General features: G+C 49.2%; 1 protein-coding gene across 2 annotated transcripts in view; it reads left to right on the top strand.

The window, feature by feature from the left end:
* Plekha7 (pleckstrin homology domain containing A7) overlaps positions 1 to 17,236 on the top strand; it is a 183,010-nt gene that overhangs the window by 148,099 nt on the left and 17,675 nt on the right. For both annotated transcript variants that reach the window (XM_052200736.1, XM_052200746.1), the window contains exons 12-19: positions 7 to 93; positions 2,855 to 2,908; positions 9,727 to 9,807; positions 12,860 to 12,928; positions 13,100 to 13,180; positions 14,682 to 14,831; positions 15,332 to 15,433; positions 17,117 to 17,225. In XM_052200736.1, coding sequence (XP_052056696.1) covers positions 7 to 93; positions 2,855 to 2,908; positions 9,727 to 9,807; positions 12,860 to 12,928; positions 13,100 to 13,180; positions 14,682 to 14,831; positions 15,332 to 15,433; positions 17,117 to 17,225 — 733 coding nt within the window. The remainder of the gene's footprint in view (positions 1 to 6; positions 94 to 2,854; positions 2,909 to 9,726; positions 9,808 to 12,859; positions 12,929 to 13,099; positions 13,181 to 14,681; positions 14,832 to 15,331; positions 15,434 to 17,116; positions 17,226 to 17,236) is intronic.

The following is a 17,236-nucleotide window of genomic DNA, read 5'->3' on the forward strand; positions in this document are numbered from 1 at the left end:
TTACAGAACTCCTCTCATATGGACCGGCGTTCCATGCCCTCCATGGGCTACATGACCCACACAGTGAGCGCTCCCAGCTTACATGGAAAATCGGTAAGCTGCCCCTCACTTCCCCCTCCAGGGGACTGACACGCTGTAGACTACAAGAATGCCCACAGCATTCTCTCCCTCGGAGCCACACAGTTGCAGCTCACAGGGCAGCTTTCAACCCCTTCTTGGTAATGAGGAGACAGGCCCAGTGAGCACCCAGGCTCCGGAGCGGGCCCTCCAAAGCCTGAGGAAAGCCGAGGGGAATGTTGGGCTTGTCCTCTCTTTGGATTTTGACAGAAGTAAATTCCAGCTGCGGGCTTTCTCCTTTGGCACTGCTCCTTTCTTCCCTGGCTTTCACTGTGATTGGTTAACTCTCCCTCCAAAGCACTTATCCTTCTGGGTGAAGCTGAGCTGGTGGCTTCCAGTGCCCTATGTCGGCGGTGCCTCTATTTGCCCTAATTACGGGTGTCACGTCAGTGTTGTCCTGGCACGGGGTGAAGAGTAGGATTGCAGCGGTGTGCCTAGCGGCGGCAGCTAACTCCCTGCCCATGTGTCTACACGCCCACAGCTGGACGAGCTCTCGCTGCTGCTCACCCGCTTGCAGCGGCACCAGTCCAAGTTGGCCAGCGTGCGAGATTTCGCCGTGGGCCAGTTACTGCACCACTACCTGACCTTTCCCGCCTGCCAGGTCAGCGCCCGTGGGCCCTCCTGGGCCCCGGCAGAGATGGCCTGCCTCCCATGTTTCCCCGTGCCGTGCTCTGGTCTGTCCTGCTGGCTGGCTAGCTGCCTCTTCCCTTGCCTGTTTGCTTCTGGGTGCTACAGCTAGTGTCTGGGAGTGGTGGCGTGCCTCCCCTGTGGTGCAGGAGAGGGGGCTGCATGGGTTGGGACAGGCCTGAATCTCGCTTCTCGGGCTGTGTGGCAGGCTGCAGCGTGGTCGTCTTGTCTAAGACCTGTGCTCTGTCAGCATTATTGCTTATTGAAGACACATGTAGGTCAGCCTGGAGGGAAATGTAGGGCACCTCCTAGTGCAGAAGGAAGAGCCCTCATCTCTTGTCCTGTCTAGCCTTGTGGGGACTGCATAGGGCTGGGATGGAACTAGCATAGGACAAGAACGTCCTGAAAGAGCAGGAACGCCTCACCAAGAGCTCGCAGGCTGGAGCCACAATCCCAGTCCTACTGGGGTTAGTTTTAAATAGCATCAGGGCCTTGGGCTTGGTATGCAGGCTTCCTGAGATTGCCCAGGGAGTTGCCTTCTTGTGTTCGTGGAGCAGCTAAGGGAAGTAGACTCTTGCCTGAAAAGCTGTCCTTGGGCAGCGGTGGTTCATCCAAATAAGCCTGGTCCTTTTGTGCAGCACAAAGCCAGGCAGAGGACAGATGAAGGTGCTGGGATTGTCACTTTCCCTCTTTTAGCAAGACCTGAAGGAGTCAGAACTGTAGTTAGAAAGAAGAGTGTAAGAAAGGACATGTTAAAAAATAAGCAAGCAAGCAAGCAAGCAAAGTAAGTTGTGAGATTGAGTGGGCTCAGTGGCTAACTGTAAATGCTGGGTGGGTGTGGCCATCCTCCTGTGATTCCAACTCTAGAGCAAGCTGGCTAGTAAGGCGAGTTAAGTGTGTCTGTGAGCCCTGGGTGATAGAGAGACCACCTTATAAATAAGCTGGAAGAGCAATGGAGTGCTTACACATGTATGTGCCCCCCCCACAAAAACATCCACATATACATGTATACATACAAAGACACACAGAAAAAGGGAAAAGGAAAAAGTCCTGAATTTGACTTTAGCATTCTTCAACTGTCTTCTCTTCTCCTGTTAAGTGTGTGCAGGGACAGCGACTTGGGGAAGTGGGAGGAGGAAGGAGGCAGTTCAGGGAAAGAAATAAGCCCATGCAAGCTCTAGCGTCCCTTAACGACATGGCTTCCAGGCTAAGGCTCTGTATGAACATCTCTCGTGTGTGTCGGTGACTGTCTGGCCCCAGAGCTGTGCACCTTCCCCATCCTTGGCTTGTTCAGCTGGAGGCCTCAGTTCACTAAGAACATAGTATCTGGCAACACTGGCAACTCCTCTGCCTCAGTTAGCTTCTGTGATCTGCTAAACAGGAGTGTGACTTGTGGGAAGCCTCTTTCTCAATAATTACACTGAAGAGCGTGATAGACCATTGGAGACACCACAAGCAAGTCTTACTCAGGAGCTTCTTCCGACACTAGCCCCTAATATGGCTGCTCTGACTTCTTACTAAACAAAAAGAGCAAAATTTCCAGGAAAACTTCCAGCCGCTGATGCTTATCCCCGTGGAGCCTAAAGTCATACCGGGTCCTCCTGGATCACCCACGTCATTTCTCTCTGCCCTGTCCAGTCATCCATCCATATCACTGGGGGTCTTGTTACTTCATGCATGTGAGACAACCCAGACCAAAGGTTTGATGCCGAGAATTGGAACAGCCGTGTCAATGGGGTCCTAGCTTCAGGTGTGGCGAGTGCTGTTCCGGGCAGATCTCCTGGTTCTGCCTCAGGAGGCTGGCATCTGTCTGCCTCATCTGCTCTTCTGCCCTACCCCTCTTGTTGGGTCCTTCCCATCGGACCGCAGTGGGTGCAGGGATAAGCTGGCTTTCCCCGCCGTGACCCACACATTCTGCCATGTTGAAAGAAGGCTGTGAGTTGCAACAAGACGTCCGTGCTTCCTCTGTGGCCTGGTGTGCTGATCTGCTGTGGTCCCGTGTCTCCAGTGTAATGTGAATGATCGACTTCGAAGACCCGGGTTATTTAAACCATGGTGTTTATAACCGTTTTGTTTTATTTTGTTCTTTTCTTCTCTGCTTCCTTGAAAGGCTGATGACACCTACCTCCAGCTGAAGAAGGACCTGGAGTACCTGGATCTGAAGGTGGGTAGTAGAGCTGGAGAGATTGCTTAAGGGTTAGGAGTCCTTGCTGCTCTTGCAGAAGACGCAGGTTCAGGTCCCAGCACCCACCTCAGGTAGTTCACCTATTAATCCATTCTAGAGCATTTGAGTCCCTTAGACCTCTACATGCACTCCAAGGCATGTAAGGCACATAATAAGTTCACACAGGCATGCACACTACTCTTAGATAAAAGTAATACGTCTTCAAGGTGAGTGGCATCAGGATTCCACCAATCGTGGGCACTCATCTTTCTGCAAGTATTACTTACTGGAGTCCAACACTGGAGTTCCAGACCCTAAATGAAAACTCGTCTGAATCAGGAAAAGGTCATTGCTTATGGTCTGCCTCTTGTGGAATCGCTTGTGAGCCCTGTTATGAGATCTCTGGCTTAGACAATGTGAGGGTCATGATAGTGATCTGTTGCTTTCCCTGGTTAGAGCCAGAGGCTCCTGGGAAATAGCCAGTGGCTTTGCCAGAGCCTCTGCTGCTGGTAGGGGTGTGTTTGGTTCATAGGGGGTTGGCTGGTGTGCGCTCAGCCACAGCTGACATGGTGGGGCCCTTGGTGCTTATTGTTGAGGGAGTAAGTTCCACACGGAGTCATGGGGCTTTGAGGCCTACCAGTAGCCTCTCCATTTAGAGCTGAACACTAGGTGCCTGTGGGTACTTGAAGCTGAAAGGGCCCAAAGAAAGCTGCTACTGACTTACCACCACCCACAAGTTCCCTCATGCGACAGCCCTCCTCATGCTGGAGCTCTGGAACAGACTGGAGGAATGTAATCTTAGTCAACCCAGGGAGGGAAGAGGGCTGTGGACCATGCTTATTTTCACTGCACTGTATACCTGGCTCAAGACATTTCTGATGCAGGGATTCTTTCCCAGCCTCCTGGGGCTCAGCTGTAAATGCTAGAACCTAGCGGGATTTCCCAGGATGACCTAGACCTTTGGTTAGATATCTCCTAGTCCGTGCATATGTTAAGCACTTGCTGTATGGCAGCTCTATAGAAGACAAGGAGTAGATGCAAAAGAAAACCTGGAGGCCTGCTCTTAAGAAATTCCCAGTGCTGGCACTCTGACTCAGCAGTTAAGGTCACTGACCTTCTGTACAGGAGATACTGGGTTCAAGTCCCCGTAACCACTGAGGTTTTGCTGGGCAGTGGTGGCGCACGCCTTTAATCTCAGCACTTGGGAGGCAGAGACAGGTGGATTTCTGAGTTCGAGGCCAGCCTTGTCTACAAGAGTGAGTTCCAGAACAGCCAGCGCTATCTAGAGAAACCTTGTCTCAAAAATACCAAAAAGAAAAAAAAGAAAGAAATTTCCAAATAGTATGGGTTAGGAAAAGAAAATATCCCAAATGATAGTGTATACAGTGACATACAAATATCTGTTTGGCTCAGTTCTGAGCTGGAGTCATGAGAATTCCATGGGCTGTGAGAGAAAGTCTCCTGAGGCAGTGGGGAGTGTGTGAGCCGAGCTTTGCGGAGTCCTGGCTCCAAGCAGTCGTGATGAAGTTGGTAGGGACAGGACCACAGTAAGCCAAAGAGAGCTGCCGCTGTGCAGTGGTGAGATTAGAGCCGTGGAGTGAGGCGGAATAAATCATGCTGACCCCTGACTGTCATAGGCCTTATAGGAAGGAAGAGAGTAAAGGTAGAGAGACTGAGGCACAAGGCTTCAGAGCAAGACTTCCTGTTTGTGCGACTCACACAGAAGCTGAGTGGCGACGGCTGAGTTTTACTGTACTGCATTAGCTTGCACAGCAGTCCCATGAGGGGGTACATTTTTTTCTCAAGGCCACACCGGAGACAGAGATACATTTGAGTTCAGCACTCACCCTAAAGCTCATGTTCACCTCGCTACCTGTCTTTCAGTGCGTGCCATTTGTGCCGTGGTCCCAAAGGCAGTAAACTTTGGGGAGCCAAGCTTGGGTTAAGATGGCAGGGAATGGATTTGATGGTCTGGAGAGGGAAGTTGATTCCTGGGGTAGCTTCCTTAGCTAGGAGCTATGTCACCCGAGGAGGTATTCTGGATGCTGACATGGGAACATGCTTGTCATGAGAACAGCTGGGCTTGTAGCCAGAGTTTCCTGGTTGTGTATCTGCTATTGTAATTACTAAGCTCTTCTCAGGGAAGTAGTCCAGGGGTGAACCTCTCCTTCAGCCAGAAGTCTTGACTCTATCTGCCCAAGAGAGAGAAGAGGGGTTGTGTATGAAGTAATGATCAGAAAGGCCGATGTGCTTGCATGGCTTCCATCAGAGTCCAGGGACCTGGTGTGCCATGCACAGACCTAGGAGAGTGCCCACTGCAGGATGCAGAACCCATGGTCGAGGGTCGATGATTGTGTTTACAGTTGTTCAAAGCCAGCTAAGTCTAAACGTGCCACTCCAATTTCCCGTGTCGGGGTAGCAGTCCAGGGGATTAGGCACGTCTCTACTCTGCCTGCCTTGATATGTTGATGTCCCCTTCCCCTTTGAATTCAGGTCCCCCCTTGCCCCAGCATGTCTATGGAACAAGAAAAGGTCTCCATGGTAAGTGTGCCCATGAGAGGACTCACAGCAGCAGCTGCACTGATACACTGCAGTGACGGAGTTAGGGACAACTTGGGAGAAATGGAGACAGGCTGTAAAGCTCTGGTGTATCACCATATGTTGTCTATGGCTCTAAAAGGATTAAGCCAAGCAGACGGCAGCTATAGGCAAACAATTCAGTTGGTAGAAATGCTCTTCTGAAAGGGCTTTCTCTGTGCTGGTGAATGTCGTCTCAGAGGGCCACACAGTTTGGAACTTTAATCTGTGGATCCTGTGACGTGGGGTAGGATGTCCTTGAAATGAGAGGGATGTGGATGTAGGGACTGCAGGTAGAGACAGCACAAGAAGAGGTTCTCACACCCAGGAAAATGGATGCACTTGAATGAGCCCTGAGGACCACCCTGGGCATAAGAGACAAGCTGTGCCCCTCTTGGACTATCCTCTCTATGGTACGGTGGATTGAACCTCCAGCCTCCCTCCCGCAAGCACCTTACCTCTGAGGCATATGTAACTATATCACCAAATCTCTTTTTACTTTTTGTTTTATGATTATTAATAAATTCCCTGACTGGTGTTGAATTCATGTTGTAGTCCAGGATGGCTTTGAACTTGCACCATCCCCTCAGGTAGCTAGGATAACTGCTTATGCTGCCGCCAAGGTCTAATGTGTGTGTGTGTGTGTGTGTGTGCGCGCGTGTGTGTGTGTGTGTGTGTGTGTTGCTAGGGATACAACCTAGTGCCTGTGCTTGCTGGGCAAGTGCTGTACCAATACTGTATCTCTGGCCCTAGAACAAGATTCTCTAGAAATATACTTCCCCTGCCCACATCTGATCTGCAGATCCCTCACTCTCATGTGTCAACTTAGGTTCTTCTATGTTCTTGTCCCAAGAGCTAAGGATCCAGGGCCTATCACCCCTCCGGTGTCCTGAGTTCACTGGTGATGACTTCTCCCTAGCCCCTTCCACAGGTTTCTTTTCCTCCGGTGAATATCCCTGCTGTGGGGCCAGGAGATCAAATGCAGGCGCCTCTTAGAAGATGCTCTTAGCTAGCGCTAAGTCTTGATGATGCCAGGACTGAGCAGCAGTGAAACTTCTATTCTGCCTGGCAGTGTCTGGGCACTTGGTTCATTTGTGTTTTAATTCTCACAGTAACTAATAGGAATTACCGTCCCTATCCTGTTAACCAAGAACACATATCTCAGAGAGGTTAGGGGAGGTGTGCGACGTTCCATGGCTGGAACTGATGACAACCCTGAGTTTGTCATCTGTGGGCTTTGTTTCTATCATGGAAATTCTGCTTCCAAGAACCTGAACTCCATTAACTGGCCGTGGTCAGGTTGCTGTCATCCATAGCATTTTTTTAAAAAATTATCCTTTTAGATAGTACCTCACAGTGTTACCCAGGCTGCTCTCAAATATCTGGGCTCAAGTGATGCTCCTAGACTTTGGATGTGTGCCTGTACTCCCAGCTTTGAGTTATTTTTATATAGCCCTGATATGCATCCAGGTGAGGCTGAGCAGGGTATCTTTGGCTTCCCAGGTGATGCCTTTGTAGATACAGAAGGTTGCCTTCAACCCCAGGGAGTCCCTTGTCTCTTAGGAGTGCACATTGTTGATGCCACATCTGTAGCTCTGTGAGTTCTGACAGTCGGAGCCTGAGAGCAGGGCTTGTCCATTTCCAAAGTCAGCTTCTGGGGCAGAGCTTTTTAGGTTGATATCTGGGGCATCAGCTATTTCTAGAGCATCTAGGAACGTGATTTTAAAAATATAGATCTGAGCCAAGTATGATGATACACACCTGGGGTCCCAGCTTCTTGGGGACTGAGACAGGGGGATCATTTGAGCCTGTGAATTAGAGGCCAGTTCACAGAACATAATGACTTTCTTGTTTTAAAAAAAAATTTTTTTTAAGCCAGGCATGGTGGCTTGTATCTTGGGTCCTAGCACTGAAAGGCAGAGGTTGTGAGCTTAAGGCCAGCCTAGTCTACATAGTGAGTTCCAGGACAACCAGCAAACCTTCCTGTAGAGACTCTGTGTCACAAAGAACAAACTTCAGAGCCTGGCATGAGGCATGCCTTTAGATCCATCACTCAATAAGGCAGAGACAAAAGGATTGCTTCAAGTTCAAAGCCAACTGGGATACGTAGTTCCAGGCCAGCCAAGGATACAGAAACTCTGATTCAAAAATAAATAAATAAAAATAAATTTAAAAGCAGAGGTTAGAGGTAAAGCAGTTATAGGTACTTGCTACCAAACCTCACGTCCTGAAACCAGGAAGTGGAAGGAGAGAATGAGTTCATGAGTTGTCCTCTGACCACAACACACACACAACTACAGGATGTACACACAGATGAATGTGTAAGTATGTTTCGTTATGTTTTTTAAGATCTCTACTGAGTTCACACTCTTGTGCCCAGGATCCTCTTACTCAAGCCACACTCAGGTGTGACTCTTGCACACACTAAAATTTGAGGTCAGCCATTCAGGAACAGAGATTACCAAGCCCAGCCATGAACTAAACTACTAGGGAATTTGGAAAATGCATGTCTTGGTTAGGGTTTCTATCACTGTGAAGAGACACCATGGCCATGGCAATGCTTAAAAGGGATAATATCTCATTGATGCTGGATTACAGTTCAGAGGTTTAGTCCATTATGATCACAGGGCAGACATGGTGCTGGAGAAGGAGCTGAGAGTTCTACCTCTTGAGCTGCAGGCAGCAGGAAGTGGTTCCACACCAAATATGGCTTGAGCATCTGAGTTCTCAAAGCCTGCCCCCAGGTGTTGGCCTTCCTCCAACAAGGCCACACCTCCTAATAATCATTGGGGGCCAATTTTATTCAAACCACTATAGTGGACATCAAAGACTTATGCTTAGAGAATCTGACCTGACCAAATAATTCCTTGGGTTTTCTGGGGGGGGTTTGTTTTGTTTTTTTGTTTTTTGAGACAGGGCTTCTCTGTGTAGTTCTGGCTGTCCTGGAACTCACTCTGTAGACCAGGCTAGCCTTGAATTCAGAAATCCACCTGCCTCTGTCTCCCAAGTGCTGGGATTAAAGGCGTGGACCACCGCCGCCTTTCTCAAAGTGCTTGTTTTATACTTTTGTTTGTTTGGTTTGGTTTTTAAACAAGGCCTCCTCTATCCCAGGTTGTCCTTGGATGCCCAATGACCTCGGGCTTGCATCTTTTTGCCCCTTTCTCCTGAGTTCTAGGGTTGTATAGGTACATTTATGTCCACTTTATATGGTAGTGGATGGAGCCTGGGGCTTTGTGAATGCTAAGCAAGCATAGAACCAACTGAACCAACTCTGGGAAGTGGTAGCTCTCAAGTATGGTTCACAGCAGCAATACCTGGGAATCTGTAGGAATGCCAAATCTTGAGTCCTAGTCCAGACCTGCTCAACAAGGACCTCCAGGGTGGAGCCTGAGCCTTCCAGGCCATTCTACACACTAAAGTTGGCGGTGATGCCAAGCTGGGAGTATAACTTGGGGAGTACTTGTCTAGTATACTTGAGGCCCTGGGTTCCATTTCCAACACTATAAAAAAAAGAAAACTTTGTTGGCTTGGGATCTACCCACCTGGTGGTGGAGACAGTGTTTTCTTTCTCTGCATTTCTTTAATGTGTCTGTGTGCATGTGTGTGTGGAGGCGTGTGTACATATGTTAAGGCCTGCATTTGGAGGTCTGCAGAGGCTGGTTCTCTCCTTCCACCATATGGCTCCTGGGGATTAAGTTCAGGTCTTCAGGCTCAGTGACTGAAGCATTGCCCACACTGAGCCATCTCGAGGCCTGACAGACTATGTACAGCACCAGTTGTAAGCATTTGTATCCTCAGGTTAGGCATGAACATTTAGCTGTACCCAAGTGTGGAGCTGAAGTCTGAGGAATTTCTGTTGGAAATAATTGTTAGAGTGAGAGGAATGCATAAACCGAGCTTCCAGGTGTTACAGAACAATGCACGGGAGGCAGGAAGAAGCAGATCTCTTCTGTCAGGCTTCCCCTCACCTTCCTCGGCAGAACCAGGAAGGAAGTGAGCCAGGAAGTGGCCCTGTGCATGGTCGGCCCACACAGGGGCCCCCAAGCAAGCACAGCTGGGTAGACCAGTTCTCTAGAGGCAGTCCCTGGGTGAGAGCTCACATCACCAAGGCTCGTCTTAACTGTCTGTGCACCTCATCTCTGAGGTTCCCCTTCTCCAGCCCCCAGACTGTGGCTGCTTCCAGTGTTGTCGGATGTCTCACCTGTTACGTTTTGTTGTATTTGCCTTTCTGTTTGGAACAGATTAAAAATAATGAACCTTTGATCAACGTGCTTTACAAAGTGCTGAAGAAGTCAGCACGGGGCTGTCGGCCCGGGAGAAGCGTAAGCTGATCGGATCCGTGTCTCCAGGCGGGGCCATTCCATTGCTTCTGGCTCAGGGCCGGCACCATCACTTGCTTAAGCAGTTGCTCTCCTGACCGCCCCACGCTTCCTGCAAGTCATTTCGGTTGATTTTCTTTAACCCAAAGCTCTCTTCAGCATTGTGGCCGAGCCGTTCATCTGTGGTGTCCTGTGGCTCCATCTGTTGTGTCGCAGAGGGGTGGGGAGCTTGCCTGGCCTGCCACCAGCTTGCTTTGTGTCTCCATTGTCACTTGTCTGCCTCCACATCTGTAGGGCTGAGCATGAGTTATGGGAGGGAAGAGCAGTTCCTAACTTCAGCGAAACCTTAAAGTCCACTGTCTCTGCCTCTTCAGGGGGCAGAAGTTGACATGCAGGTTCCAGTTTGAAACTGGATGGCCACCCTATGTCTCCTTTGCAATGTAACCAGCTCTTGGAGCATTCTGAGGGGAGGCAGCTGTCATGTTCTGAAGAGGTAGAGGGAAGGTGGGGTGGTCCAGGGGCCAAGTCTCTTTCCATGTAGAGCTTCTTTAAGATGAATGGGGACCTGAGACTTTTAATATTTCTGGGGACAGATACTGGGGACATTTGATGATGTTTTAAGTAGACAGAAATAGTTACTGCTGAGTGCAATTTAAAAAGGGAAACTTAACTGCCATATACTACCCGTGGCTGTAACTGTTCATCAGAGTATCCTTTCTCTGGAACGGAGCTAAGCTGAAGGACCTCTGAGGAGTGTAAGTCTTTCAGGGAGCTGGTGCCCTGTTGCCTGTGACCTTTACTCCATTGGAAGCCAAACCAGCCAGTCTGACTTTGACGTGTTCATGAACTTACTCAGCTAACATTCTCCAGATCTCCTCCAGAGTCCTGGCTGGGCTTCAAGGATAGACAGAAAATGCATCCTAGTCTCCACAGTGCCCACCTAATATGGTTAATATATCTGGAGAGGAGAATTAGCAAACATCATTGTAATTTGATACTCTAAGCCTCACTGCAGTGACAGGCACCCTGTGTGAGAGGGACATGCTGAAGGACACCAGACCCACTCAAAAGAAAGAAAAGCAAGGACTTTGAATTCCTAGCTCCCAACATCCTATAAACAGCACATCAGAGAGAATGAGAAAAAAGCGGGAATGCGGGTATCCCTGGAGGGAGAGAGAAACATAAGGTCATCTCCAGAGTCACTGAGGACAGCAGTGAAGGCACACCTCCAGAGGGGACGCCACCAGAAGGCTTAGTTCAGATTTCTTTCTTAGAATGCCTTTGTGTGTAGATACCTCATTTCTTTCCTGATGGTGCTGGATCAATGAGGCGTTGCTCAGTTAGATCCACTGCCTTATTTAAGCATCAGAGACATACTCAACAAAAAGCTTCAGGGCAAAGGGGGGGGGGGGGAGGGAGAGTTTGCTGGCGGAAATCCCCAGAGTGCACCTCAATTTGAAAGTGATTTCTAGCTGGTTAAAGAGCCCAGTCCAGAATCTTCAGAGACGAGAGGAACTCCTAGCCCTCCCCTTGGGGCTCCTCCATATGTTCTAACTATGTCTTGCATGTTTGTACACATACTCTGCATAGACCCCAGAGAATTCCATAATGCTTGCTGAACTTTTCCTCACATGCCAGGCCTTATATTCAGGCTCTACCACAAAATAACCAAGACCAGGGTCCCTGCCCTCTGTTGTGTGACCAAACAGAAGTAGTCCTCAGCTCCAAGCAAGAAGTCATTTGACTTCTATAGTGAGATGGCTCAGTGGTTAGCACTGGCTTCTCTTCCAGAAGATTCAGGTTCAGTTTCCAGCACCCACATAGCAACTCACATGTCTGTAACTCCTATTACAGGAAATCCAGCAACCTCTTCTGGCCTCCATGGGCATATAGACCCATGCTTATGATATGATACACAGACATACATGCGGGCAAAATACCATACATAGAAAATAATTATTCTTTTAAAGAAGTCATTTGATAGTGGCTTGGACTTGCTGAGGGAGGACATAGGCACATGGCAGTGGTCATTCTGAAGAGAATGATTGACAGCATTTTTGACTCCTGGCTCACACTGGCAAACTTCTTGGGCCTTCCGGATGGAGTGTGGCAAAAACAACAGCTATCAATCACTCCAGCAGCTGACTGTCTGTCCATCCTGGGGCTCTCTGCCCAGCACACACACACATTACCTGCCTCCTATGGTTACCTTGTTCTCCACATCTACTGGTCAGAACTGGAAAACAGAACAGAGAAGGGCTTGAGGTGCATTAAACCTGACCTTGTTTTAGCCACAGAAGCCCACATCTTCTCAGCCTATTCAGGGAAGGTGCTGGGGAGAGGGAAGCATGGGATGGAGAGTCAGAATCGACTTCTCAGGAGTCAGTGAGAACAGGAAGGCAGCAGCAAGATGCCTGCTTACAGTTGACTGGGGCTGTAAAATGGGACGTTTTACTGGCCTGGGAGTGTGGGTGACTTGTTCATTGCTTTGTTGAGATGGTAAGATAGCTTGTAACTCACTTGAGTACAGCTGAGCCCTGTTGTCTGGATGTGAATCTTAAACCACTGGCTGGATCTGACCTGGGTCCCTTCCTGTTCTGGCTGGATCTTTTAGTGTGTAGGCTAGGAAGGCTGGCCTTGTCCATGGGAAAGGTGCTTCTCAGAGACATGAAACAGCGACCTGGTCAGCAACTGGCCAACTGTGTTTGTCCTTAGGTGTAGTAGCACACCTCTCTTACCAATGGGAAACCTCCAAAGACTCATAGAAATGTGTCATGCTCATCTGGGGCACACTGATGACCCTGTAACTTGAGCACCTGCATTTTCTTTAATTTGAGAAACTAACGCTTCTATTAGCATCACTATTAGGTTTCAGTTTTTCCATGAAATGAAGCAGGCATAAAACAGTGCAGATAGTGCTCAAGTTGTTGCCCATTTGTGCCACGAGCCTCCCGCCTCTGCTGAGACGTCCACATCCATCCACCATAGGACTAACCTTCCTTCCTGCTATTCGACTCCACACACCGCGTTAATCCTTAAATTGTTCACCTCCCAGATGACAGGCCGAGATCTTCTTAAGGATCGAAGTCTGAAGCCCATGAAGATCGCGGAGAGTGACACTGATGTGAGTTACCAGGGACAGGATGGTTCTGCAGCCACCTCCTGACCTGGACCTGGGCAGCTTCCCAAAGGGTTTCCATATTCTCTGGCCTGGGGCTTTGTGCTCTTACTCCTGAAGCTGTGCCCCATGTTCTCACCCCTCCCCCAACCCTCTCCAACTCATTCTTGCTCACAGGTCAAGCTGAGCATCTTCTGTGAACAGGACAGGATTCTCCAGGACTTGGAAGACAAGATCCGAGCTCTCAAGGAGAATAAAGTATGCATCATTTCTGCATAGCAGTGGGATGGGTGGGAGGACTACACTTATCTTGGCTTTGCTGACATAGCATTTGCACTCCTGTGTTAGCATTAATCAACAGGGGGGACTAGAGGTGTAGCAGGCTATAGCGTGCTTGACTAACGTGTGAAGCCCTGGCTTATATCCTCACATCACATAAAACAGGTAAGGTTAGCATACGCCTATAACCTTAGCACTTGGAAGGCAGACTAAATCAGAATTTTCATCCTCAGCTATGCAATGCATAGTCCTGTTTCAAAAAAACACATAAAAAATAAACAAGGGTATTAGTTTATTCAGGGTTTGTTTGTTTGTTTGTTTGTTTGTTTTGGTTTTTTTTTTTTTTTTTTTTTTTGTCTAAGGGTAGTCCCCTGTTGTGGTTAAAATTAAATAGAGTTTTCTTCCCCACCTTTGGTCATTCAGTTCCCAAATAAAACCTTTATGTTTATAATAAGCCTTAAAGCACTAGAGCTGGGCAGATATCAACCCTCAAGGCTATTTTGTCTACTTTCCTGTCAATAACTCTGTCGTAGAACTTGCCACCTTCTGCCTGGGCCGCTCTTACACCATCTGGCCAGCCCTCACGGCCGTGTTCCCACGATTTACCCACCCCGTGGCATCTTCTTCCCTCTCACCTTGCTGCTCTCCTCATGGTCTCTGCTTCAGACCCCAAGCCCAGCAACCAAAGCCCCACCGACCTCTCTTCTGCCCACCTACAAGCTGTCAGCATCTTTATTTAACCAACAGCTTTAAATTAAGGAACAAGGTTGCATAGCATCACTCTGTGTACATGTAGATTTCCTCATCCTTGAGGCAACTAGATCTAGGGGTCCGGTATTTAGCAGTATAATGCATAGCAACAGACCAAACCTCAACGCTCCCCTCCTTTTAGGAAGAACAATCTGCTGGGTTCAAGAACCCCCTTTTCTGTGCTGGCCCGTGTCTCAGCCGGGGAGAGGTGCTTCGCTGGTAGCTCTGGTGGCTTGACACAGGAAGTCCAGAGGTCTGCCTGGAGAAAGTGGCCCTCATCACACTGGGCAAAGCCTTTTGCTTCCTCAGGTTCCTTACCCCAGAGATCTGGGCTGGGAAGGCAGGAAGTCTAGATGGGAAGACAGGTGTGAACTGGGGTCACAGTTACGGCCGCAGGCAGACTTTTCTCCTTTTATATTTTAGTAAGATATATTTGTGGTGTTGAAGATCTGTGCCGTGTTTTTTTTTTTTTCCTTCCTCAAGAGCTTGCAAAGATTCTCTGTCAATTGTCCATCTGTTTCCATAATCTATAAGGAACCAGAAGGTTCTGCACCTACCTTGTAGATGAGAAAGCCGAGGCAGAGCTTTATTGAGACTTGCCTCATGGGCCAGTGAGCTGCTGTCCAAGGCCCCATGTCTGGTCCAGCTCAGCTCGCCTCTTTGGCCTCGGTTGTTTGGTTCCTGGGGGACAGCTCTCCCAAGCTCTTGCTCTTGGACCTTTCTGGCACAGGACCAGCTAGAATCCGTGCTGGAGGTGCTGCACAGGCAGACAGAGCAGTACCGAGACCAGCCACAGCACCTGGAGAAGATCGCCTGCCAGCAGAGGCTCCTGCAGGAGGACCTCGTCCACATCCGTGCCGAGCTCTGCCGGGAGTCCACGGTATGTAGATGGTAAAGCGGTAACAGGCACTTCCCCTGGGGTCTGGCCACCGCTGCATTCCCATCTCCCCTGCTGCTGAGATGAGGCCAGGGCTGAGAACTTGTCGCTGCCTCCTAGTGATGATGTATCCAGGGTGTCATGCCTGACTCTATCTGCACCTTAGGCTTCTTTCCATTGGGATAGTTGAGGGAGCCCCAGTTTCTTGGAGAAGTCTTCAGGCTGTATTCTAGTCTGCATAGTGCACTCTGAGATGTCAGAATTTCCACTGTTGTGGCTGTCAGTCTAATGTGCTGTTGGCCTTCCCAGCAGGGTAGGGAGGGAAAGCGTCTTGAGGGGAGGAGTGGATAAACACAGTTGTCACCTGCTCGCATCTCCTTTCCACCTAAGCCTCCCCTTCCCCCTTTGCCTAGGGGCCAGCAAGTTAGGGGTGGGTGTCCTTGAGGCTGGGAGGGGACAAGGTGAGGTGCATCTGGGGACTAGAAGTGTTTTCTTGCCAATAGGAGATGGAAAACGCATGGAACGAGTACCTGAAGTTGGAGAAGGATGTGGAGCAGCTAAAGCAGACCCTGCAGGAGCAACACAGGAGAGCCTTTTTCTTCCAGGTGACCAAGAGAGGGTTGTCACCTCTCTCATCTCCATCACTAGCCTGCTAGGGCTGCGAGTTCTGCCAAGCAGCTGTCCCAAGCTCTACCTTAGCAGGGAACTCTGCTCTCAATGCCTAACTCTCCGTGATTTGGGGAAGAGCTGATCCTTTAAAAGAGCAGAGCCAATAGGAACCCAGTTCAGTCCTATACCCACCCGGGTGTACTGGAGGTCCAGGGCGAGCTTCTCCTGGCTTCCCTAGACAACCGCAGGAAGCCCAGCCTCTCTCTGTCTTGTTTCTGGTAGTCACCCATTGGCCTGAGAAGAAAGTGTGACTCAGCCCTGGAGTCTCCTCGTCTCTCATTTATGCTCATTCGCATTTCTGGAACCAGGCTGGCTGGTCCCCACCTCTGAGGCCCCGGCCAAATTGGAAGAAGTGGTTTAAGCTTAAAGTCAGAATATTCAGAGCAGAGTGGTGAACACCTTTAATCCCAAGAGTTGGGAGGCAGAGGGGATCAGATCTCTGAGTTCAAGGCCAGTCTACAGAGTGAGTTCCAGGATGTCCAGGGCTACACAGAAGAAAAAAAGAAAAAAGAGTCAGGACATTTTAGCTGTCCTATGCTCTCTCCTGTTGTAGTAAGCATCAGGCTTCTACCACGCCCTCAATATTTTTAAAATAGAAAATGGTCTGTTTTCCAACTCTGCTTCAGCTCTGTCTCTTCTTGGGGCTCTGACATAGATTCAGTGTGTTTGAATTCAGCAGTGTTCCTGGAGGCTTCTTATGCACAGGGCAGCACGCTACGCCAAGTGAGAGCGGACTTGCCAGCTGATGATGGCATTCTGAGCTTGGTTCCTCTTTCAGGTCGCTCAGTAACTATGAACTCTGGATGCTCCCCTAACCCTTGGAAACCAAGGAATTCTCTAGAGAATTTTGTCTTTTCTTTTCCCATGGACCTAATGCCCCCCACTCACTCATAGATGTTTCTGAGAGATGCTGAGGACAATGCTGGCAAAATCTTCCCAACGGTTGTTTCTAGTTGTTGCTGAGATAGATCTGTAGCCTACGGTTTTTTGAGAAAGGTCTCACTGCATAACCCAGGCTGGCTTGGACTTGAAATGATAATCTTAATTCTATTTTTTTTTCTTAAGCTAGAGTTGTATCATGTAGCCCCAGCTGGCCTCCAACTATGAGGGCCAGAACTGCCTCTGCCTCTCTGCCTCTTGAGTGCTGGCAGTAAGCGTGCATGCCACCACACCAGGCATCCCAACTGTGTTTAAGAGTACACTTGAGCAGTGTAAGTCCATTCACATGTTGTGCAGCCATATTCCAGAATTTTCCATCTTGTAAAACTGGAAACCTATTCTCTTCCCCCTCCCCTCCTCTGGTCCTGGCTCCGCCTGTTCTTTCCCACTTCTGTGAGACTGATTAGGTGTCGCATGCATCATTTAAGTTCACCCTATGCTGTTCGAGATGATCTATTTTTAAGTTAGGTAAAGTAGGCCAGTTGAGCTGGTGAACACCGCTCATCCCAACACTCCTCACTGCTCTGCTTCTCAAGCAGACTTTGAGTGGGCCCTGGCAGGTCCCAAAGGTTGAGACACCCTGTGGTAAAGGACTCTGACAAAAGACATATGACAAATCCTCAGAAGAAACTTTTAGTAGGAGCCAAGAAGATCCTGAACCAGCCCCCTGTGTTCCCCAGGAGAAGTCACAGATACAGAAGGATCTGTGGAGGATTGAAGATGTCATGGCAGGCCTGAGTGTGAATAAAGAGAACTACAGAATCCTGGTGGGATCTGTCAAAAATCCAGGTAAGACAGTC

This window comes from Apodemus sylvaticus, chromosome 1 (assembly GCF_947179515.1).
Source record: "Apodemus sylvaticus chromosome 1, mApoSyl1.1, whole genome shotgun sequence".
Taxonomy (NCBI): domain Eukaryota; kingdom Metazoa; phylum Chordata; class Mammalia; order Rodentia; family Muridae; genus Apodemus; species Apodemus sylvaticus.